General features: G+C 32.1%; 2 protein-coding genes across 6 annotated transcripts; both read left to right on the forward strand.

The window, feature by feature from the left end:
• The first annotated feature begins 982 nt into the window (after positions 1–982).
• LOC114167654 (UDP-Glycosyltransferase superfamily protein) lies at positions 983–9,038 on the forward strand. 3 transcript variants are annotated; one of them, XM_028052769.2, is made up of 20 exons: positions 983–1,191; positions 1,403–1,438; positions 1,557–1,590; positions 1,713–1,782; positions 1,863–1,991; positions 2,749–2,953; positions 3,400–3,534; positions 3,730–3,834; positions 4,008–4,106; positions 5,357–5,486; positions 5,934–5,984; positions 6,148–6,258; positions 6,424–6,527; positions 6,759–6,927; positions 7,338–7,424; positions 7,739–7,810; positions 8,057–8,170; positions 8,344–8,405; positions 8,490–8,604; positions 8,707–9,038. In XM_028052769.2, the coding sequence occupies exons 1-20, from the start codon at positions 1,097–1,099 to the stop codon at positions 8,824–8,826; spliced, it is 2,043 nt and encodes a 680-aa protein (XP_027908570.1). In that variant the 5' UTR covers positions 983–1,096; the 3' UTR covers positions 8,827–9,038. The 3 variants fall into 3 exon arrangements, with proteins under 3 accessions (XP_027908570.1, XP_085526285.1, XP_027908578.1); XM_085670159.1 differs by lacking the exons at positions 5,357–5,486; positions 6,148–6,258; positions 6,424–6,527; XM_028052777.2 differs by lacking the exons at positions 983–1,191; positions 1,403–1,438; positions 1,557–1,590 and having other exon boundaries at positions 1,767–1,782; positions 1,863–1,998.
• Positions 9,039–10,771: 1,733 nt separating this feature from the next.
• Positions 10,772–22,541, forward strand: LOC114173342 (putative sphingolipid transporter spinster homolog 2). 3 transcript variants are annotated; one of them, XM_028057660.2, is made up of 16 exons: positions 10,772–11,067; positions 11,254–11,385; positions 11,470–11,571; positions 12,469–12,573; positions 12,682–12,757; positions 12,861–12,935; positions 14,332–14,434; positions 14,525–14,590; positions 15,713–15,773; positions 16,788–16,879; positions 17,085–17,161; positions 18,917–19,030; positions 19,664–19,783; positions 20,432–20,560; positions 21,529–21,607; positions 22,217–22,541. In XM_028057660.2, exons 1-16 carry the CDS (start codon positions 11,015–11,017, stop codon positions 22,336–22,338), a joined length of 1,506 nt encoding a protein of 501 aa, XP_027913461.1. In that variant the 5' UTR covers positions 10,772–11,014; the 3' UTR covers positions 22,339–22,541. The 3 variants fall into 3 exon arrangements, with proteins under 3 accessions (XP_027913461.1, XP_027913462.1, XP_027913463.1); XM_028057661.2 differs by having other exon boundaries at positions 15,728–15,773; XM_028057662.1 differs by lacking the exons at positions 21,529–21,607; positions 22,217–22,541 and adding an exon at positions 20,931–21,509.
• The last annotated feature ends 3,434 nt before the right edge of the window (positions 22,542–25,975 follow it).

Below are 25,975 nucleotides of genomic sequence, written 5' to 3' on the forward strand. Positions count from 1 at the left end.
ACCACAATCCAAACACAACATCATGTGTGTGTTTTTGAATAAATTGATTTGGGAAAGAGGGAGGGGAAGAGATTGAAAGAATTAGAGAATAAAATTAGTGTTGTTTTTTTAAAAGATTTGTAGATGATCTTTGAGTGGATTAAGGAGTGAAATTTGCGAGTGGTTTAATTGAAGTGATAGATAACAAAATTTAATAGATAAAAAATAAAATTAACTGAATTGTCCTTTGTTGTTAAAATATGAAATAAATTTTAGATGAGTTAATTTTTGTAACATTATTATTTATTAAATTTGAAAAAAAAATAATTTTAAATAATTCCTTTATTTTTTGAAAAGAAAAATTAAATATTTAGATATTAATGATTATTGTAAAGAAAAAGTTATTTTTTATTGACATAATTAATATTTAATTTAAAAATATTTTTTATCTTTTAAATCAGTGTATCTTTTTAAAAGCATAACCTTCAACCGCTATTCTCTTTACATGATGGAACATGCAAAAGAATTGATCTACATTTCCACTCCTTTTCTCACCCGAAAATCAATTAAAAAAAAGAGGAGAAAGCCTTTAAATTCGCTTATTTCTTTCAAGCATTAAATCTGTTTAAATCTGTTTAAAAGAATATGATCTTAGTTAAAATATATCATCAAACTTTAACTTTATGATGAATTATTAATACATATTTAATAATTAAAAATAATTTTAAATAAATAACTAATACTAATTCACAAATAGATATGATAACATTGTCCAAAATTTAGCAGAAGAATTTCCATTGACATAGCAAATTGAGAGAGAGGTAAGTGATGCTGTACCAGTCAGTTCACTCTTTAGTTCAGACTTGATGATTGAATTGTACTTTAAGTAATTAGTCTTTATGTTAAGCGACACATTAAGGGGCGATCAAATTCAAAGGCGGTACATGAGTGGACACGTGTTTCCTAGTTGGCACATTGTCTTTGTGTCTACGGTTGTAGTTTCAAAATGCAACAATGATTTGGATGAGAGACACAGTTACATTATCATGGACACGGGTGTGAGTGGCGCAATATCACTCATTGCCTCCATCTCTGAACCTCAATCTCGAATCAGAATATGGGGACATTGTTTTTCTTCCATCCACCGATTCCTCGTCTTCCACTCCCTTCCGTGTCAAAACCCATTGCATTCCCTCCTATTTCTTGCCTCAGGTCAGACTTTTACTCCACTTTCCCACCCTCTCTATCTTCGCAATATTTTATGTTTTACTATGATTTTCTTACTAGGGTGTCCTCAAAATCCAACTTTGATGCTTCAAACACTGAAAACTTGTCCCTTTTGCTTTGATAATTCATAAATTTATATAATTCATCTCAGGGATTATTCATGCTTAACCTCTTTGCACGGCTTATGTGTTTTCAGGAATAATGGAGATGTCACTGGCTTTCATGAGCACAAGTAACATCTTTTATTCTTTAAAGTTTTTTTTTTCAATTTTAAATAAACATTTTACCATGTTTGTTAGCCGATTCATATACCAGTGTAGTCGGAACTGACTTGAGAATTTGTATCTTAGGTCAGAGGGTAATAAAAATGTGGACATGTCCCAGGTATATTGCTTTTGTTTCAAAATTGTTGTGTTTTTCACGTGTACCCTTTAATCTTCGTTATCTGTTTCTGCATAGATTTCATTGCCTTCTTAGTTCTTACTGTTTTCCCCACTTTATGTTAGACAATATCCAATGATGGCCGGAATGTGAAACAAGATAATATTTGGCAATTGTTCAAGGAAGCTCAACATAGTTAGTTCTTTCACCTTATTCACCCTGGGGCTCTGTACAAGAGAGTTAAATAACTTCTGGTTTATTTTCCCGTTATGTAGACATACTGTACTTGAACGAACAACGTCTTGGGGCCATTGAGGAACTTGAGAAAACCAACAGAGAAAAGCACTCGCTACTCAAAAAGATAAAGAAATTGGAAGCAGAAAAGCAGGCTGGTGCTGGTAAAGGTAAAAGGTGATGGTTTAAATGTTTAATAGCATCACCATGTGCTTCTGTAGTACCTCATAATGCATACTTTTGGTTAAATAAATGCATGTCATTTGTTGTTGGCAGCCTCTAGGTTATCTTCTGTCGTACTACTGAAACATGATTCCACCACACACACATGTTTGATTGCATTTGGTTTCTTCCCTTTGCTTAAAGGACTAGTTTTTTTCACCTATCCCGTAGGTCTACTATATATAATGTAGTTGGAAAGTCAAGATCTTATAAAACCCATTCGAAATTCCCATTCTTTTCATTGTGGGAGAAATTCCCATACTTTGCAATTGAATCCTTTCTTCTTACCGTGCTCTGCAGCCCTGGCGTCCATGCAAAACTCTCATTCCCTTTGACTAGTTCTAGTGGAATGCCGGTGACCACCTGTGTCACTCCTTTGCAGCTAAGGGATGCAATGGATGGCTTTGATACCAAATGGTAAGAGCCTTTGGAGAACCACACCACAAAATCTATCTGTCATAGTTCGGGAACACAAGGCCTTGTAAACCCACACTAGAATCCCTTAATAATGAGACTCAAGTGCTCAGCTTGCTGTTGAATCTTAACATTTTGGCTTGCAGATATTTGTGCTAACATTGTTGAATTGTATACAGTTTTTCAAATCTATGATAAAAATATCTATTATTGATACAATTTATCAACAATAGATTTGTCTTTGAAGCTCTGGATGATTAATTGAACTTTATGTTTCTGTTTGTAACCCAGATAACTTATCAACTTGTTCAGAGTTGCTGCTTCGGATAGATGCCATGGTCCTTAGCAGCATGATTAGCCCTGGAGAAGCATCTGAATTAAGAGGTTTGGTGATTAACCACAAAGTGAGTCTGGCGGATGTTTTTAATGTCATCTCACGCAAAAAAGATCCCGAACTTCTAGGACAACTTCGTCACTTTTCACATGGACACAAAAAGTAAATCCTGGCTGCATTTGGTTATCTTCCTCCTTCATAATTACAGCAGTCAATGGGTTATCCTATTTTTGTTGCCTTATCTGCCAACTGAAACATCTGGAAACATTTCAAAATTCTCAGCAATTTTATTTTACTGTGGTAATGGCACACAGCGTGTAGCATACCCAAATTACTGAGAGAAGTAACAGAGCATGAAGAGAGGCATAAGCCTATAAATGAGCAAATGTATAAGTACTTAAACATGTATTTAATAGGATATTGAGTCAACTAGGGTTTTTGCTGGAATTATAATTGATCATTAAAATATTCTGGATCTTTTTCATGTTAGTTTTTTTTGTTTTGTTTAATAAGGCTAATAATTAGGTACTATTTCCCTTTTTTACTTTTCCTTTCTCAGGTGAAGTTTTTAAAATCTGATTGTCCTTTATTGTATCAATTTCATTCAGGAATGGTTTTCATATTGTTCACATTTGCACAGAAATGACGCCAATGGTCCCTAGAGGATCGGTAGCTTCATATGTGACTGGCATATCTCGTGCACTTCAAAGAAAGGGTCACTTGGTGGAGGTTATATTGCCAAAGTAAGATACATACTTCCTTCTATTTTGTTTGCTATTTATGTTATTCATCCAATTAATATGAGCATGGAACTTTGGAGTCTATTTTGTGCTTTGTATCTATACATTTGATGTCTATTTTATATGGCTAAATTAGTCTAGTTAATAGTTCCTTGATGTTTATAATTTCTGAATTTGGCTGTATCTAATTCCATGTAGGTATGCAAGTTTAAACCTCAATGAAGTGCAAGGATTGCGTGAAGTTAATGTAGAGGCTTACTCATATTTTAATGGTCAATTGCATGGAAATAGAATTTGGACTGGGTTAGTTTGGCTTTCTTTGTCTATTTATTTACTGCAAGTCTCCATATAAAATGAATGTCAAATAATTTTACTGCTTCTTATTAAGTATAGTAGAAGTACTATTTCAAAAAATTTTCCTTGTTTAAAATCTGCTGATTTTCGTGTATTCTATACTTACTCTTAGCATGTGACAGTGTTGTTTATGGCATTGGAGTCACTTTGATTGAGCCAAAGTACTTTTCATCATTTTTCAATCGCGAGATGATATATGGCTATCCAGATGATTTTGAAAGGTGAGTGAAATGATATTTGTATTGATTGGTTCATCTAGTTTCCATTTGTTATTGTTTAAAAGCAAAGAAAAATTTGCACTTTGAAGTTCATATAAGAAGCCCATCAGATAATTTTGAAGTGTTTTGTTTCATGGGGAAATTGATAATGAAAAATCCAGACTAGAAAGCTGGATGTATTTTTTGCATGCAAGTTTTTCGGTTTGACTATATAGTTCAAGTGCCACTACTGTTGCAAGAGAACCACAGATGAGTTAATTCACAAACTGTAAAGCTCAAAAGAATAGAATAGAACTCCAGTAGTGTTTTGATGGATGATTTTTAGAGGGTAATTCACTTTCACAGAAAATTTGAAATGTTTTATGACAAAATATATTGTTTGGATAGGAAATTATAGAAGAAATTGAAGTTCTAGGAATTTATAAGACTAATTTGATTACTTAAAAGTAGAGTATTTCAAATTCTACCTAAAGAAAGTAAGAATTTGAAATTCGCAATACTCTTTCTTCTTTGAAATCCATGTCTCTTTTTTTCATGTTCTTTCTTCGACTCAATTGGAGCATTGTCAAGTTGACATGGTTTTTTCGTCGACGATGGGTTTATTTAGGTTAAATGGGTTTATAGTTATTTTTTGGTCATCATTGCCAAAGGTTTATTTTTTTTTTTTTTCATATGGTCATTGTTGTTTTTCAATTAGAGTCAAACAATCTGAAATAAAAGCAATACAAATTCAGTGTTTTTGAATTTCCTGGAAATTGTAAATTTTCCTATCCAAATAAAGGGTAAAGGAGAAGTGTTTTATAGTTTTTGCATACCAACATACTCCCTTTATAACTTGTCATGACTGACTCTTTGTGCACTCAAACTATCTTCAAAGAGTGAAATAAAAGAGATACTCTGATAATTGCTATCTCATATGCGTCTTAGTTTCTTGTTATAGGTGACAGGAAAGTAAAATCTGATCTAATTAAGTTTTCTCTTGAAAGAGAACTGAATTGTGTGTTATTTTTATGAAAAATGTACAGCAGTCGGTATAACACACATATAGCTATGAAAATCAGATGGAATAAATGCTACTCTGAAGATTTTAAGCTGCAAATTTGTGCATAATAATAAAAGAGGAATTAAGAAAACTAATCCCGATTAAAACTAGGGAATACTCTAATCTACACGTAATTGCATGCGACAACATTTTCCTTTTACTCTGGTATACTTAATTGTCAATAATCTTAATATGATTTCTTCACCATCAGGTTCTCCTACTTTTGTCGAGCATCATTGGATTATATTGTAAAATGTGGGAAGCAGCCTGATGTATTACATCTTCATAATTGGGAGACTGCCATAGTTGGGCCCCTTTTCTGGGATATATTTGTTCAACAGGTGTCTATTCTTAATTTTGTGCTCTTTTGAACTACAGTAATTCTGTGATTTAGTGTAAATTAGGACAGATTTTCAGGAAAACAATTAATGTAGTGGAGCCTTGTAAAATTCAATGATGAGCAAACTTTTGTAGTTTTGTTTCAAGTGATCCCTTTCTTTTTCCCTTAGGAAGTGGAGAGCATATCTCTACTTCCTCTATCCTGTGGCTGATTGGAAACTGCACTGTGTCTTGTGTTATAATCATCTTTATCCTTTCTGACCCTTAAATTGTTTTCTCTTTTTAAAAAAATGTGCATAGGTTTTCTTGCTATGTACGAGAGTGATTTAATTATGGAATAATATATTGCTTTGTTGCATAATCTTTTATGGAGACTTATTCATTTTGTTTCTGGTTCTTTACATAGAAAAGGATCCTCTGTAATGTTCTTAATGATTTGTTTTGTTTAGGGACTTGGAGGAACCAAAATATTATTTACATGCCATGGCTTCAATTCACAGGTTAGTCACCGATCTTGGCCTGCTGGATATGCACTTTGTGTTGAATTTCTGAGCTTGACATTTCTTTCAGCAGAAATTTTCAAGAAAAATTACATATCGTTTGTTATGGATATTACATTTGGTCTTGTCAGTCTTGCAATTATTGGATGTGCTGTGTACGTAGGGTATTGAGCAACCAGATAAATTAGCCTTATGCGGGCTTGATCCTTTAAGACTTCATCGCCCTGATCGTTTACAAGACAACACTAACACACAACTTGTCAATATTTTAAAGGTGTGCTAGTCATATAAACACTTGACTTCGTTTTTTGTGTTATATCCCTCAAACTGTGATATTTAATCATTGAATAACATATTGTGTGCCACAATCTCTCTTTTCTTTTTGAAGACTGTATTTTCTTATGACCGAACAACATTGAGTTTTCTATGAAATTTACAGGGTGGAATTATCTATTCAAATAAAGTTGTAATAATGTCTTCTATCTATCCAAAGCACATAGTTATTCGTAATCTGAGTCTGGAACCTACTTTAAATGAGCATAGGTAAGTATGCTGTCATAGCATAATTTCAATCTTGTTTAGTGTTTGATGAGGTGTTATTTTTTCTTCCTTGCAAATCAATATTATCTTGAAATAGTTAACATAGTGAATGATCTGGTTGATAAATATATTGGTTAGTTTTTTAAAATTAGTGCCCCTTCTGTAGTTTGATAATGTGTTTTCACCTCTGTCTTTCTCATTGTATTCAACAAGGAAAATTACATTTGGTTGCAGGGACAAGTTGGTCATTGCTCCTTATGGATTAGACAGATCAACTTGGGATCCTTCAATAGACTATCTTCTTCCAGAAAATTTCAATGCTGAAAATATCAATGGAAAAGCTGTTTGCAAAGTTTCATTGCTGCAGCAGCTGGGGTTATCTGAACATTCTTCTAGTATTCTTGTAAGTGGGTCACCCCTTCTTATTTATTTATGTGCCACTGTAAATATATCCAAGGAGAAAAATTTGTGACATAGTACAAACAGTGTGAATGTGATAACTCTGTAATAGAGATTAAATGATGTTCAAGACAAGCTTAATGACAAACAAATTTGAAATACTACCGGGGTTAAGTGAACTGCAAACATCTTTTTATTTTGTTAAAAAGAAGTACTTCAACAATATGGAAAAGTGAACAGCTTTTGCCTGTCCCTTCCCTTTGCTTGTTCTTGGAGATTTCTTCATCATTCTTGTTGAAATTATTCGTTTATTTACTTAATTTATTTTGATTTGGTGAAAACTGGTATACAATGTTACAAATTAGGTACATGTGGTTTTTCTTGGTTTTTCTGCTCACAGTTTAAATTTAACAGGTTGGATTCATTTTTCCGGAAGGACGAGACCCGGATGTGAAAAGGCTGAAGGAAGTTATCTTGAATGCCAAGCAACAGGATGTCCAGGTTGCCATCTCCGTGGACTTTATACTTTTCATGTTTTTTTTATTTTTTATTTTTCAAAAAAGTACATTCTCATTGTTTCTAAGATTTTTTCATTAACTGATATTGAAAAGGAAGCTCCAAACATAGCAGTATGCCTATGAATTTTTGTCTGTTTCTTACAGGAGAAACAATCTCTGTTGTTCCTTGTGTTTTCATATTGAAGATAAACTAATAAACCTTATGCAATTCAACCTTCTATGAAACGAATCAGGCTATGGAAAATTCTTGTTTCAGAATTTGCTGTTTTAATTAGTTTGGAATAATTATTCTTGCAGTTCGTATTTTTGGGGACCAGTGAAAGATCAGTCGTGAATCAGACCCTTGAATCACTTCAGAAGGAACTCAAGGTAGTTCCCCACGCTGTCTTGTTTTTATTTTTTATAATTCCTTGTAGCTAATTGCTTTTTATTGCAAGTTTACAAATATAGTAAATCAATGTTTGTGTGTGGAACATAAAAAAGTAATGCATTTATTGGGAATGATATTATTTTAGGAAAATTGTTTCAGTAACATGTTTATCTATGTGATAAAGTTAATAATACTTTTTTCCTTTTCTGCTACTAATGATTTGCCATTCCATTCAAAATGTTCAGGATGATAATCTTAAACTTTTTCCTACTTACGATGAAGCTCTGTTGCATTTAGTCTTTGCTGGATCCGACATCATCTTGTGCCAATCTTTGGTTGATCCTACTGACGAAATCCCTGTAAGACCACCATCAACTTTAGTGGTGATTTTTTTTTTCTCCACTGCTGTAGCACCTCAAGTAAAACATGCAGTATGAAATTAAATAATGCAATCTGTAAGCAAATTTGGTTTCGGGTGGAGAGTGTTTTGTATAAACTGATTCTTACAATTTTTTGTAACCTGAATGTGTAGCTCATAGCATTAAGGTATGGAGCAGCTCCAATAGCACTTACCTCTGATGCAAGCACAAACAGGTAATCCATAAATATAACCTGTGATAGATGAAATCTTTTCTCCATTCTTGTTTAACACTCATTTCATTTGTATCTATCTGCAAGGGTGATACCTTTTGAAAGGAACTTCATAAACCAAGACCATGAGGCTACCATGTACTCAAAATTGATCAACTCTAGCTTTATAAACATGTCTCTCAGCCTTGCTGTTGATGAAATTGTATGTAGTTTCTAGTGGTTTCTCCTTAGTAAGTTTTACTATTTCTGGAAAATAACAATCCATGTAGTTATGATCCATTAAATTGCTTTCATTTTTCTGTAGAGGACTAATCCTGCAGTGTGGAAACGAAAAATAATGCAAGCAATGGCACATGACTTATCATGGGATGGTGAATGCTACGATCTTCATTTTGCAGCTTACTCTGCTATAAAGAATATGTGAAGTATATGTAAACATTTTTTTTTGTTTAGTAACTTGAGATATGGCAGAATAGTATTCATTATTGTAGGTCAATAATGAATTAGGGTATAGGGTGAGAAAAGAAAATCCGTCACAATGAGAGTGATGAAGGGGTTGGAATGGAAGCATAATATTACCCTGTTAAGGGGCAGAATAATGAAATCTGGGTTGAATAAATTGAGTGAGTTTTGAAATTGTGTTCTTGTATTTGTTTTCTTGTTATTCCTGAAAAGTCTCAATAATTATTCTGATATGATACTTTTATCTGTGTTAAAATAGAAGTCAATGAATCTTGTGTGGTTGAGAAAAACGACTTCTCTAAAACTTAGAAGTTAGGTTTTTGCATAAATGCTAAATGGTAATTAAGTTGATGGATACTAAAATGACATTATTAAAGTGAGTTAATTTTATAGTTAAATAAAAAATTTTATATTATAAATAAATTTTTTATTATTTAATTTTCATTTTTGAAGCTTTTAATTTATGGTTAACCTTTTTTTATTTTTATTTTTAATTACGGCCATATATAAAATTATCAAACGGTCTTTTGTTTTATTGTCTAACTTCAAAATATATATTTAAGAGTTTTTGTAATAAAAGATATTATTTAAAAGAAATTCAAACAAACACCGATGCCTATTTTTTCGAATATTCGAGTTGCCAAAAGCTTCAAGTACACGTTAACGAAAAAAATAAATTTAATATGCAAGAAGATTACACAAGGTTATCAATTTCAATACTTTTCATTTAGAAGATTAAAAAGTTATATAATTTTAATTAATTTAACTATTAAAATATAAAATGTGCGATATATATTGTTTTGGTAAAAAAGGGAGTCCGAGGTGCATACTGGTCGCCACTCGGCCTCTTTGTCAGAAACTCGATAATATCTCTCTTTTTTCTTTCAAAAAACCTCTGTCTCTCCTTGGGGTATGGTGCCTGCTTTATATCGATCCTTCCTCATCCTCTGTTTGGTTAGTGTGGTGGTGGCATGTTGTTGGGACTGCCGAAACATAGGGGAACATGGTCATGCCCCCTATCAAGAGGGAAAGTGGAGCGGTTTTGGAAATATCCCTTATAAGACGGTCGTAGATCGGCCTAGTACTCAAGTCCACTTGAGGTCGTGCTAGTATGTGGATCGGTTCAAGATTGGCCCATAGATAGCTTGCTCATGTAATGATCCAAATCGTGTATTAACCCAGCCCATAGATTGGTCGTCTGCTGGTCCAACATCATGGTCGGCCTCAAATCGGTCCGAAACAGGATGACCATGTGACCAACCTGGCTCGGCTCGACACAATGAATGACATTAACTAAGTCAGGCGGAGACTGGTCGCCAGGGCGTACATATATATATATATATATATATATATATATATATATATATATATATATATATATAAAGTTTTGAAGAAAAAAAAGTAAACTTTTACTTATATAAGTAAAATGTCACGAAATTCTGAATTAATATAACTTGTTAGGCATAATTGATACAAGTTAAACTTTTAATACAACTCCATGCGTAGAAATAAGTTTTTTCACTAAAATTTATTATATAACCCAATAATTTATGTAAATTAGACTAATATAATATTAGAAAACAAATTTTAGATGCGATTGATTGAGAAGTAAAAGGACCTTCCCTTCCCTTGTAATACTAAACTAAGATTTTTATTATATATTTTTTTTTGTATTCAAAATACCCACGATATTTCAGTGAGTTGTTTGTTATATGCGAAAATCACGACGACTTTCCTGAAAATCAAGATCCAAAAAATAAACATTGAAGACTTATATAAATATATAGTGGATTACTATGTATTAGATGATAAACATTGATGATAGTCGTTATAAATAAAAATGTAATAAATTCTAATAAAAATCATGTGGATGTTAAACAAATATTATAATTTTATTGGATCCTGTATTTTATATTTTTGTCAGAACGTGAATGAAACGTTATGTATTATTTATAAGGGAATAGAAGGATCATAGGGCGGTTGAGTTTGGAGGAACGATTACGCAAATGAAATGAAAGGAAACTCGAGTGTAGACTTACTTCAACTATTATTGTAGACTAACTAACTACGTTTATTTTATTTCATTTCTCAATTGCAAAAATCTATAATCAAAGAGAAGGAGAAGAGGGTGCGAGCAGAGCGAAGCAAAAATGGCATCGGAATCGGGTCAAAGTCCTAATCCTTCTTGGTTTTCGCCTAAAAGGTCCTTCTTCTCATTGTTTCTATTTTGGTTTTCGTTGTTTTTATTTTGCAACTCGAAATTCGGAACAATACATGATTCACTGATTGATATTTTGCAATTCAAAAGTGTTTTGTGCTTGGTGTGTTAATGAACTACAAGAGGCTAATTAATTAGGTAAAAAGTTAATTAATTAATACATGATTGCAGGCTTCTCATGATATTTTGTATCATTAACATGCTAAACTATGTGGACCGAGGAGCTATTGCCAGTAACGGTGTAAATGGAAGTCTTGCAACGTGTACTGAGTCCGGTATTTGTACAGGTGGCAGTGGAATTCAGTAAGCTCTGTTTCTGCTAAACTCTATTTTACTACTGATTGTTGTTGTTGTCGTCTTATTGTAGCACGATGTTCCACATTTCAGGGGGGATTTTAACTTGAACAATTTTCAAGATGGTATTCTGTCATCTGCATTTATGGTGGGGCTTCTAATTGCTTCTCCAATATTTGCTTCTCTGGCCAAAAGGTAAATTTCTTCTTGTTGCATGAGCTTTTGCCTGCTTCTCATGTTATTTATGCTTATGGATTAACTATGACATCAAGCTCATCACGTCACAATGATTAGTTGTTGTAACTTTATATGGTGTGGATGTAGTAGTAATAGTTGTAGTTATTGCATTCTTATTAGCATGAGCTGAGGGCTAGCTTATAAATTCAACAGCAAAAATAAAATATCAGAATATCCTTCTCATCATCTTGGGGTTGTTTTTGTGACTCTATTCACAGACCTTTTGCTGCTTATCTACACTTGTGTAGCTTGTCTTCTCCTTTCTTGCTCTTTTGAAGTACATGACTGAACACAAGCCTGTCTTGTCAACTAAATGGTTCAAATCCTCCTAGAAATGTACAGGGCAATAGAAATTTCACTTCTCACTTCCAGTTTGGTTGATGCAAAACACAAATGCAGGAGAGTTCTATGGTCATTTCTATTTATTATAAGCAAATTAACACCATTTTGGTAATCTTGTTGGAGATCCCACTTCGGTTAGGAATTAAGCCAAATTATAAGATAGTATCAAAACCATTCAGTGCCTATCATAGTCAAGTTCTTAGGGACTATTATGAGTAAGGTCAGATTATAATATATAAGTCAGGTATAATCCTTATCTTACCCACCTATCAATTGAGGTCCAAGATTCGTCACTGTTGAAATCTATAAATTAAAGTGGAACTAAATGATGCCAGATTTCAGCATGTTTACATTGTTAAGAAGTTATATTAAAAATGCATAAAAAATGGGAAACTGATAATTTGAATCATGTTCTTCAAAAAGGCTTAGGTAGCTCAAAGTAGGATTAAATATTTGCAATCTCCATGTTTCCCCTTTCGTTGCGTGATGATTAATGCATTTTCATGTTTGCAGTCACAATCCATTTCGGCTTATTGGTGTTGGATTGTCTGTTTGGACATTTGCGATAGCTGGATGTGGTTGTTCGTTTGATTTTTGGTCTATTGCAATATGCCGAATGTAAGGGAATGTTTCGGTGCTTTCAACATTATAAAGCCTTGAGCCTTGATAATTCACCAATTTCTCATGTCATGTTTTGATTTGAGACTCACAGCAGTTTTTTTGCAGGCTAGTTGGGGTAGGTGAGGCTTCCTTCATAAGTCTTGCAGCACCATTCATAGATGATCATGCCCCTGCTGCACAGGTTTGACCTATTTCTTTATTTCCACTTCAGTTCCTTCATAATTAGTTGAAACTTTTCCTTCATGAATACAGTGTTGCTGATTAAGTGTTTTTATTGATGACAGAAAACAGCATGGCTTGCTACGTTTTATATGTGCATACCAGCTGGGACTGCTCTGGGCTATGTTTATGGTGGATTTGTAAGACTACATACTTCCATTGTCTAGCTGTCTTAAGATAACTTGTGGCTTTTTGATTGTTCATGTTAATTGTGTTGTGTCATTTTCTTGGACTGCTATATATTTTAATAGGACTAATAATTGTTGGAATTTTTATTTGTTTAGGTTGAGTTTGGCTTTTATTTATTTATATATGTATAGGGAGATAAAAGAGGAACACATTAAATAAGAACATTACTGTGAGATCTAAATAAGAACATTACTGTGAGATCAGAGGATAAGAGATTTCGTCATAGAAGAAAATTCAACAAAAGAGATAAAAAGAATTAATGAAGCCAAGTTACCCTGCCTTCTAACTAAACATATCCTCAAGGGAAGCCCCTCCCAAAAGACCATGAGCTTTGTCAACTAGAAGCCAAACACCTAATTCTATCTCAAAGAAGCTGTTCACTCATTGAACTCTTCTTTAAGATAAAAGAATTGTGTTCCAATCACATGTACCAAAGAACGGTATAAATAGCACATTGCCACGTTAGCATCCCACAGTTCTAATTTTAGTCACACTAAACAATGCACAACTTATTGTGAAAGGGAACAAGATTCTCAAGGAAACTGCATTCTGTTTCCTTTCCAAGGCAACGTTCTTTGAAATCAACTTGCTAAGAACCGAGCTGCCTTCTTTCTTAGGATGACTACATATCCACAAGTTCACCAAGTTGTCATGTTTCATATCGGCGGTACCTAACCCCAGAAAAAACTTTTGACCTGGCCTGCAAAACAAAAATAGGTAGTACAGAGGAATCCTGCATTGATAGACTTGAATGGGAATAATCCATACCTGGAGAAAAGTAAGCACCTTTTCAGATCTCAGGGTTCTTATAGATTTTCTTCATATTGGGTGGATTACCTGCTGACTAAACACCCAAATATTAAGAGGCCGCTTCAAGGTCTGGCAATCTGCTAGTGATACTAAGGTGGAATTACTTTTATAGTCTACATTAACACCAGCCAAACTACTGATTGTCATCAATCAAACCTTGAAGAAATTTCAAAAAGATTGAAAATGAAAGGATTCAGAAAGCTTCTTCATTCTTTTCTGAAAACAAAATGGTATCGTTAGTTGCATTCTTTTCAACACAAGGGAGAAAGATAGTTTGATCCTCGCAAACGATAGTTGAATGTGAAGGATTGAGTATATTTGATGGACTTCTTCTGGGGAACTAATAATGTATATTAGCCATATTCTCAAACTAAATAGCCATATTTTCTGGAAAAACATTTTTTGTCTTGTTATACCTTTATCTGGGGTACTTGCAAGCTTAAAACTTGTGCTCAGCTTTCATATTTATTATTTAATTGTCTTTGTTCAATGATAATTTTAAAATCAATCAGCTTCAAGTTTTCAAATAACGTGTAGGTCGGAAGCCAATTTAACTGGCGTGTAGCATTCTGGGTTGAGGCAATTTTGATGCTTCCTTTTCCCATTTTGGGTTTTCTAACGAAGCCTTTGCAATTGGAAGGTCGCCATTTTCTTCTCTTTGATGTGTTTAAGAATATCCTTAATTTTTTAATCCCTGTCACATTAATATAGTATTTAACTTTCAATGTAGGTTTTGCACCCTTGGAACCCAAACACACACCAAAGTCTATTGAAACAAATGATTCTGAAACTGGAGGTATTCCTGATTCTTTTAGCTATTACTTTGTAATTTATTATCTATATTTCCTTATAATCTTTTTGAAATTTATGGGAAAATATTATCTTCCAATATTGTTTTCATATTAGCAGGTATGGAGAGAATTAGAAGACTGGACAAATTTCATAATGAGAAAAAATTTTTGGAAAAACATCAATGCTAATGAATATTATAGAATGGGATGTCTTTACTTCATATTAAGTGAATAAGCATCTTATGTTTTTTTTTTTTCTGGTATGTCTCTAAGCTATGTGGTTGTAACAAAATTGAACACACTTTAAGTCACTATTTTGCAATATGTCCAGTTCAGTTAAAAGCTGTGCTGTGATGAATTATTTATTTTAGAGAAGGGAGAATTGCAGTAGTACAACAACAAAACCTTATTACACCAATGTAGGTTGAGTACTTGGAATGTATAGCTCAGATATTCTATGTTTAATCACCTTTTCTCATAATTTCATATTATTCTTAAATATTGGGACCAAAATGCTCCTCCATACACTTGACATTTTCGGAGATATCAAAATTCTGTTAAATAGCTTAGTGAGCCAAGCAATATCTTGTTCACTTACACACTTCCAAACTTCAACAGGATTACCATTATCTATTTTTTTAAGGTTTTCCTCTACCTCTTCAACATGTGTTCTACTGTAATAAGCCAAATTTGTTCCTTCCTCTGGGATTTCTAGCTCTTCCATGCTACACCTTGATCTTTATCCATTACTGAAAAACTTGATACAATAATTCTTCAAATCACTTTGATATCATGATCTGTAATATAAACTTTTTCTTCTTCAACCTTGATACATGATTCAAATCTAATCTTTTCCTTTCTCCATTTTTCTGGGCTTATATATCTTATGTTCTTCATTCTTTATTAGGAATCATCTTTTGAAATTTTTAACTTTATTATCCATTTTCAATTCAATTTGTCATTTCAAGGAAGAAGCCATGTGTATCATTCATATTATGACAAGTGTTAGTCATATTTGTAGTATTTAGAACTTTGTCTGACTTTGCAGTTCCCTTCATATCTGCGTTCCATTTATATAGGATATTTGCATTTTTGGTGTCGTAAATAATTTCTGTGGTCATTGTTAGAGGTTTCTGTTATAGGTGATGACATGCTTGCTGAAGATCAAGCCTTGCTAAGAGGATCCAAGTAAGTATTGCTTTTGATTTTCTGAATTTTGAATCCCTTCTCTCTTTGGTATTTGTTGTTTAGTTTTTCTTTGTTTTCCTATTTCTAATGCCAAGCTGAAGAAAATTTAGAAGTTAGTCTTAGAACTCAACTCTCAACTCCACTAAATCATTTTGTAAGGTTAAGAGTCTCCAAACTTTATAAGCTCCATTTGAAACATACATGCCAACGTGAGACCAAATCGCCATCCTTGAGGTTGCACTTAAGGCAACTTAAGGTTGCACTTGAGGTTAACTTTGGTGAACTAGGGGTGACTCGAATTAAGGCAATTTTCCAACAAAAATCCAAAGTCTAAGCATTAAATTTGCCTTATGTACATTAAAGAGAGCAAGAAAAATGAAGTTGGAGACAAAATTCAACTACCATTTACGATAGATTGTCTGAGCAGTTGGAAGAGCAGACAGTGTCACTTGAAGCAATCATCAAACTTCTTGTTCTATTTAATCTGCTGTCAATGGTCAATACTCTAAATGGTAATCCTTTCAGTTCATGCAAAGCAGTTTTGGTACTATTACAGATGGACAGTCTTGCCAAGAATCAGGGTGGTAGAATGACAAAGATAGAATGCAAACAGATAGAAAAGCAGAGACAAAAACATACTAGCCCGTGGACTATACATAATGGAATACGAGAAATGCCATTCCTGTACTTGGTGTCTTGTTTCCTTTTTCTAAAGTCACAATACTTTGTTCATAATATAACTAAAGAAGAGAGAAGAAAATCATCATTAAATATTATTACACTCCTGCTCCTACTTTGAAGGAAGCTTTCTTTTAAACTTTATACACGCATACATATATTATGGTGAAAAGGTAATTTTCCACTCACATAATAGATATTACAGTTACCCAACTAAGGTTCTTCTACATTTGAGATTCCCTTATGATTATGCTCATAATAGATTGCTAAAGTTGTTGCTTCACCTGATATCTGATATTTGAATAAAACATTACTTTTATTTCTTATGATTATCAGGTCAACATCCAAATTGTGGGATCAATTCACCATCTTTTTAAAAGATATACAGGAGCTCTTGCATGACCAAGTGTATGTTGTAAATGTTCTAGGTACTTCTTTTCCCTCCTGCAGACAAATACTTTTCTTTCATTGTTTCCTGACTGTGGCTGTTTAAGAAAATTGGAACATTTTTATAATTGTTCAATGTAATGCACAATAAATATAATGAATTTCTGTTTTGAGAATTTGATATTTGTATTTTCAATTCCGAACTATGGTATTTGTTTTTTTACTTGAGAATTTAAATATTGCCAGGGTACATATCATACAATTTTGTTATTGGAGCTTATTCATATTGGGGACCAAAGGCAGGATACAACATTTATCATATGGTATTCTCATATATTACCCAATAAATTTATGACTTCTTCATACTAAATCCAAAGGCATTATTTGAAGATTTTATTGAAAAGTTGGTTTTTAAAACAGCCTTGTGCTGTTGATTGATGAACCTCACCTATTGGGACAAACTTGGTTGTTGTTGTTGCTGTTGCTATATTATAGAAACTGGATCAAAGAGTGAAAGAAGAGGAAGTTTACAAAGATAAAAGAGACAACACCGTATATTTCTTTCAAAGGAAAGTCTTACAGAAAACAATAACTCTGGCTCTTCAAGGGTCCAGTGTCCTCCCACATATATTTTCTTTTTCCCCCCTTATTCTCTAGACCCCAAAAGTATTTATACAAACTTCTCTTATTCATTAACTAGCTCTATTGTCATGGTAACTGACTCCCAATTACTTGTAATTACATCAAATAGCTCTATTCCCATTTTCCGTATTTCTTCTCCCATAGAGCTTTGTAATAGGAGGTTGTATTCTATCACTATACTTATTATTTGGGATTGGTTTTAACTCCACCCTACAAAAATAACTTGTAGGTCACTTACATACAATATTTTAGTCGTAAAATTAGCAATGTAGGATCTTCAATATTCCATCATGTTGAAAATCTACCGTGTAAAGTTTGCAAGGTTGGACATTTGTGTGTGGTTCGATAATGAATTGATAGTGGGTGACCTATGAAACCTAACAACCATGTCTATGATACCTTTTTAGTTTTGTTATATCACTACACTTGTCAATGTGGGATCCCTAAACCCTTTCATTGAGGTGGTCCAATAAGGATTCGATAGTGAGTAGTCCCTAGTTGATTTAGGATCTCCATTGCTTATTGTTGGAAAGCAACCTTAAGTGTCGTCACTTTTAGCTCTTCTTAATTGCAGCCTCTTTCGAAATTACCTTAATTTCAACCGCAAGGATGGTGGTTCACATTGACTAGAGATATGGTTTAAGAGAGCTTATAATAAAGCTTGGTTAATTCTCATCTTATAATCAGATTCTGTGGGATTGAGTTAGACCCTAAACTCAATCTCTAAGATGCCGCAAGAGTCTATCCTACATGCATTGTTGGATCATTTGCATTTGTCACATCATATTCCATGCCAAAAGCCTAGGGTGCGAGGGAGAGTATTGGAAAATTGCTTCTAGGGTTGTGGTTTAGTCTCTCGTTGACTAGAGATATGACAAAGAGAAATTGTAAAGTTTGGACAACCCTCACCTTACAACCTGGTTTTTTGTGAGTTAGGTCCTAAATCTAAATTCTAAGACTTATTGTTAAGAACTGGACTTTAAGCCTAACTCAACTTCACAAAACCGGTTTGTAAGGTGAGGTTTGCACCCACTTATATACTATGAAATTGCCTTATCCCTAGTTGATGTAAGACTTCCAACACACCCCCTTGTGCCAAGGAATATACATCTTATGCGTGGGACTAGACATTAATAGGTGGTCCGATAACAGCCCAATAGCGGGTAAAACTATATGCCCAATAAACACAAATCTCGCTAAGACAGGCTTTAAACTATGACTCTAATACCATGTTAAGAAATGAATTTTAAGCCTAACTCAACCCCACAAAATGGATTTGTAAGATGAGGTTGGCACCTACTTATATACTATGAAATTGCTTTATCTCTAATCGATGTGGAATTTTCAACACTTATAATATAAACATTATTTGTGTTACATATTGCACTTGTGTCCTTTGTGGAAATGTGCTTCTTTGACCTGCTTTTTCTTTATAGAGTAATGCTGACTTGTTGTTTGGAGGCATGACAATTGTTTGTGGAATTTTCGGGACATTAGCTGGAGGCTTGTTTCTTGACAGGATATCTTCAACCATCTCTAATTCTTTCAAGGTATACTCAGTTGATTTACATTTATTTATAGTGTGAAATGAGTCAAATGATTCATAATTCCATTTGTTGTACACTTTTGACTGGAAAACGTATCTTTAAGGTGTTGGATTTCTTGGATTTGGATGAAAGCTTGACCTAGGTGCTAGAGATTCAGTTTCATTAGTAATAACAGCATAAATAGTCTAGAATTTGAAGGTTATTTGTTACTCAGCCACTGACTACATGTATGTATGGAAAACAGAATACATGATTGCCCGAATTTCATATAACTGTTTTAGTATGTTCTTTTACGGTATGCATGAGTCTTTGGCACCCATTTTGTACAGATATGAATATTAAAATTGGATCAGAGATCATAACAAGTTTGTATTCCTGTTTTCTGTATGGACAGGTTCAAGATTTATATATCTTTCATGAGAAATTTTATTTTATTATTGATCTATTCTCAAATCTATAATGGTTCAATTCTATTTTATATAGAAGTGGTTAAGAATTTAACAGTTGCATGTTCTGGTCTTTTCCTTTGTCTTGAATTTGACTCTGTTCTGTCTTTGTAAGGGTGTGTCTACACTTTATGAAATTTTTTTGATGTGTTATTTCATTTCTTATGTGTTCCCTGGGTTGCCATTGCAGCTTCTTTCTGGAGCAACATTTCTCGGTGCAATCTTCTGTTTCATTGCTTTCCTTTTCAAGAGCTTGTCTGGTTTCATTGTCTTCTTCTCTATGGGTGAACTATTGATTTTTGTCACTCAGGTAATTTTGTGAATCACTCAGAAGATTAAATTCTCCTCTCTTAAAAGTAGGAATGGCAATTGGATCTATTTATCCACTAACCATCCAAATTTAATGGCTTGAATCACCATTTGTTAATTGATATCTTTTGAACCACCCAACATATTTTGGCAATCTATTAGGTCAAGAGTCCAAAATCAGTGGTTTGAAGAATTTAAGGGACGAGTTTTGGACTTAAATAGTATTTGGGTGTTAGAATGTTTAAATAAAGAACTTTCTTTTATAGAAATATTTTTCTTTTAAAAAAATATAACACACTTTAAATGGATGGATTGGATATCTATTCATGAAAAGTAGTTAATGGGTTGATGGTTTTTTAAATTAAATAAGTTATGGATGGACTGATTTATAGTGTTTGGTTTGTAAATGTTTAGTTTCCATTTTCTGTTGAAATTATGGGAACTAAACATTTTCAAACTGAACATTCTAACTGATTCAATATGACATTTCCAGATTTCCTTCATTGATAAAATGTTTTTGGAGAGAAATCTGATCATTTAAAATAGTCTCAATTTGTTTTCTTTAATTGTATTCTTATTTATTAATATAGTCTCAATTTTTTGGCGTCACTGGTTTAATATTTGGTTGGTTATGGTACTATATTTGTAGGCTCCTGTAAATTATGTCTCTCTCCGATGTGTAAAACCTAGTTTGAGGCCACTGTCTATGGCCATATCTACAGTTTCAATCCATGTCTTTGGTGATGTGCCTTCCTCACCACTTGTTGGAGTCCTGCAGGTAACACCACCTAAGATTTTCGTGATGTTTTATAGCTGTGCTTTGGTTTACTCTTATGACTGGATATTGTTATAAATTTTATTATATGATTATTTGCTCCATGAAAGTAGTGTACTAGTTAAGTTCATCTTATGCACTTTGGTCTTTCCCAGTAAGCTGGCTATGATCTGTTACAAAAAGTAAGTTTGTATTATCAGTCAACTTAGATTCTGGGAGAAAATATTTTTGACTGGCTGAAAATGCTCCAGTGAAACCAGCGCTCTGCAGAATAATACTGATACAAAAGCTAATTATATAGATAATGATTACTGAAGACAATTCACAGGATAAAAATAATGGGCTAACGTTTTTAATCCTATTTCCTGTACAGGCTTCTCGGAGAAAATATTTTAGACTGGCTGAAAATGCTCCTGTGAAACGTGCACTCTGCAGAATAATATTTATACACGAGCTGATTATATAGATAATGATTACTGAAGACAATTCACAAGATAAAAATAATGGGCTAAAGTTTTTAATCCTATTTCCTGTGTTACAATGCATCTAGCCTTCTTTGTTAGTGGGATAATCATTCAAGTATGTAGTTCTCATCAAATCACAAGAATGTTGTATGTTCACTTGATTTATTTATTATGTGACACTTTTTTTTAACTGTCTTAGTGGTGAGTACACCCTCCCCAGTCCTCACATGATGAGAATTTCATTTGGGTTACCCTTTGTTCATTTTAGCTGCCCCTTTCCCAACTTGCCTCTCCTTGTTGATGTGAAGGGGCTTCTAGTTTTCATCTGTTAGAGACAAGTATGCCACTTCATTGTCGTTTTCAAAAGTGTAGTGAGAACACATTCATGTTTTACTCTACTGTCCGGATATGCTGACTTTATATTCTTGGCATATTTAGCGTTGTTCATGCATATAATTTAGTTTAAAGCGTTGTTTTGACTCTAAGCAAATTGGTTTTCCTGGGCAGGATCATATTAACGACTGGAGGAAGACATCACTTTGTTTAACATCCATTTTCTTTCTTGCGGCTGTCATATGGTTCATAGGTAAATGGCATGCTGCTATGGTTGCAATTTGCTATTCTTAATACTTTCTGGTATCCATTTAAGTTAGAATAGTTTTGGATTAATTTCTTCAGAATACATGAAGAACACGTAGATGTTGTGCATGTGTATTTGTCTGTTTGTCTTTCTCATTGAAAATAAAATGATAATATCAAGTAGGAAGATGCAGAAAATTCTCAACCACAACCTCTAGTCCTCTACATTCTCAAGGACCAGTAGAATTAATCATTCCTTTTCTTTTAGCATTTGGAGAACTATAAATCATAAATGAAAATAAATGCCAAATTTAGTTTTTTTTATGCTGCAATTAACCTGAAGTGTTAATTTTAATTAGCATGTTGCAGTAAAGATTCATGGTGATGGAAATTATCTGAGCGAGTGATTATTCTGGTTGATACACTTCGTGGATATATAAATTTATGTTTGAGTGATGATGCCTAAGAATTGTTAGTTGACCACCAACGCTCCAATTATTTAACAATAACATCAGGAAAATTGATTTGAATAGCTTGAAGAAAAGGAAAGTTATGCTGTTGAAAGTAGACACATGGCTGAACTATATAAATTAATCAATCCTATTAAATATTACAGGAATCTTTATGAAAAGTGTCGATGTATATGAGAAAGATGATGAGGACCGATCTGCCACATCTAGAAGAGGGAAACTGACACCATTGATTGAAGGGAGCAGAGATGCATCGAGTGAAATCTAATTTCTCTTTCAGTGGTACTAATAGTGTGCTTCAAGTGTATATTAACTTCAATTGTGAAAAGGGTAAAACTCGGTAGCATCTTTACTACAAAAGGATTTTGGACTTACTTCATGTTTGAAAAGACTCTGTTGATTCTTTCACGGATCAATTTGTTGCTTTTTGTAAATTTGTAATTATTCAATAAACCAACGGATATTTTGTTCTGGGAGTGTTTACTAAAGCAGGTTATGTTTCGTGGTTTTTATGCTGTTCCTCTAAATTGAAGGAAGGTGAGTTATCAGTTTCAAATTCTACAGACATATACTTTTCTTTTTTTTCTTTTTTTTTTTCTCTATTTCTTGGGTACCTAGGGACGATATTTAAAGATCCATGAAATTCAATAATGGAGACAAAAGCAAAAGATTGGAACGAATTTGACAGAAAATGGAATTTGTAACCGAGAAATTTCGTTACAGACAATGGCCACCGCCTAACTCTAAAGAATGTTCGCCAGATTTTTACCTTTCGTTATAAATTTCCTAAATTAAAGTTTATATCGGCTTATTATTGTTAGTGTTACACATCCTCCAATGAGAAAGGATAATCATAGCGATGAAATCAGGAAAATTGTGGAAAGACCATTCTCAAATGGTGTGATCTGCCATTCAAAAATCTTCATACAAATTAAATTAAAAAATATTTTTCTTATAATTTCTTTTGTCCTGACCTTTTCCGAAAGAACCATTATTGACTTTTACGAAACCCAACTTAATTCAGGTTACTAACCATTATTGAATGTAATAACCTGAAAATAGTTAAATATTAATGAAATAATTACACTATAATCAAAACATAAACATTGTTGATTTTTGCTATTTTCATGTCTTTCTTTTTATTTATTTTTAAATGTATTTTTTTACACTTGTGACTTAAAACAAGCAAATGAGCGTCATTCTTTTTGCTGCCCTCACTCCAAACAACACAAAAGATAAATAAAACAAATATGTCTTTTTCATTGTTCAACTTATCACATATTTAATCAATAGTAAGATATTTAAAACCACGCCTACTTTGAAAGCCTAATTAAAATATCTGCCATTTGAAATATGAGTTCAAGTTTTAACGCTAGTAAGAATAAGTTGGCTGAGTGTTTGGAATTTCATTTGCTCCTGAAGAATTATTAAAGAGAAATAGATTGGCCAACAATTGGAATGAAGAGGCATAAGGTTTGTGAATGCAGTTTATAAACTTGATATTAACAAACATTGACATGACCTGACTTTGAAAATTTTGTGTTTAAGTGTTGAATAAGTTTCATTTATTTAATATGCACATTTATAGTTTCTGTATCAAAGAAACAAACATAAGATTTTGAACTTGAATTTGTTTCTTCAAAAAGTTGAGAGATCAAAATTTTATAACACTTTTTTTTTTTTAAATTGTGTATTTGGAATGATGGTTCAACATATTTCCTACATGAAAAATTATAATTTAGAAAGTATTTTATGTACACCTCATAGATAAAAGAATATAAGTTTATAGAAAAGTTAAACATATTTTTCATCCATAAATTATTCATTAAAATTGTATTACGTCCTTGTTTTAAAGTATTAACCGATTTAGTGAATCTGCAATGAGGGAGAAGGTTTGAGGGGAGTTTGATGAGGTGAGGCGAAGGAAGGAGATAGGAGGGAGCATGTGGCAGCTGAGACACAAAAGAGAGTGCGGAGAGGTTTTCTTTTTTTTTATAGGTGGATGGGAATGGAGAGGAAAGAGAAAGACATCCAAGAGGTGATGGAATTATGAACGAAAGATTTTTTTTTTTTTCTTTTTAAGGAGAAGATCGACCACCATTACCAACCTCTAGAACCATTATGAGGATCGTCCCATTACCACCAGAAAGAGAGTTAAATTGAGGATATATGGTTTAAATTAAACTACTTATAAATAGAAAGACACACCTAAAGCTTAGGGACCGAGATACTTTTTTGAAGCTTTATTAACTTTTAATCAAATTATTCATTCTCTATATTTGTTTTTCGATTAATGACACACATTTGAATAGAAACAACTACAAATACATTATTTTAAAGTACTCATAAAATACATATTTAATAAATAATTTAAAAATAAAAAACATATTTAACCTTATATAAAAATATAAAAATATATTATGAAGTATGAAATGATAAATAAAAGGAAAATATAATAAATATATGTATATAATTAGACATGATGCAATATTATATTTATAAACTGATTATTCGTTTGATTTACTAAAGTTGTCGTTTCATTTTAAGAACAATTAAATTCCTTAAATTAACTCTATTGGTATTAGTTTTTTAATTAACTTTAATTGAAGTTATTTTAGTTATACATTAATATATACATATACATCTTAATAACCAAAAGAAAACACCAGTCGAATAGTTTAATAACAAATTTGTTTTGTGATATTAACAATATTAATATCATTAAATAAAAATATTTCGATTTTAATATTTTTCAACTTTTTACAAGCACTTATTTATTTCTCCTTAAAATATGTCTGACATATATGATTATTTTTAATTTAATTCTAAAATAGAATTGAGAAAATATGAAATAAAATAAATATGATAAAATTTTAATTTCTTATGCCGAGATATCATACAAAAATTAAACTTTGACTTCTTTTTTTCTTTTTTACTAGCGAAAACTTGAGTATGAATATTTATATTTTTATTACATTAAAATAATATAATTTTAGATATATATATATATATATATATAAATTTATAAAATTAATTAAAAATAGAATATAAATTCTAGTTACAAGTTATATACAAATTTTAAATTGAGACCATGAATTTTCATATTTAATTAAATAAATAAATTATTTTAATTTATAAATTAAAAATGATAAAAGAAGTTGAAAAATTATGATTGCTGTTACCTCATTAAATAGTCCTAGAGGGTCCAGATATTATGTCATTCCCTACACAGATACTATCTGGGATTTGGACAGAAAAGAGTACACATTCACTTCTATTATTTTTATTATTATTTTCTGAACTTCTGATGGTTGCATCTTATCTTATGTATGGTTGGTGACATTCATATTTGTCTAGGAACATTTTAAAAAAGATACTTGCACCAATAGGAATATTTTAGTTATTTACTTACTAATGGAAGATTACTTTTATCATGATACTTATGCTACCAATATTTGTTATTATAATTTCTTTAAAATAAACTGATTAAAATAGTGTTATTGATGAAAAAAATATTAATTATTAAAAACTTGTTAAAATTTTAATTTTATAAATTTATGTTTTTTATTTAGACTTATAGAGTTAAAGTTCTTTTTAATTAAATTAATTTTAGTTAAATTTGTAATTTTCTCAGAGTTTATTTGAATTTATTTTTTAAAACATTTTTCATTTTTATGTTTTTATTTCAATTATAGTTTTCAATGCAAGTTTTTTTTGAATTTACATTTTTAAACAATGATTTTTACAAATTTGATGTGTAGCAAAGAATTTTTTTTTATCAGAAAGACAAGAGTCTGTATTTGCTTAACTTAACAGTTGTCATTCCAATTTCCAACTAATAAATATATTATACACTGATATTTTAAATATTTTTATTTTATTCTTTCTTAATTTATTATAAAGTT

This window comes from Vigna unguiculata, chromosome 2 (assembly GCF_037176805.1).
Source record: "Vigna unguiculata cultivar grain cowpea cultivar isolate G323 ecotype 2 chromosome 2, ASM3717680v1, whole genome shotgun sequence".
NCBI classification, from domain to species: Eukaryota; Viridiplantae; Streptophyta; class Magnoliopsida; order Fabales; family Fabaceae; genus Vigna; species Vigna unguiculata.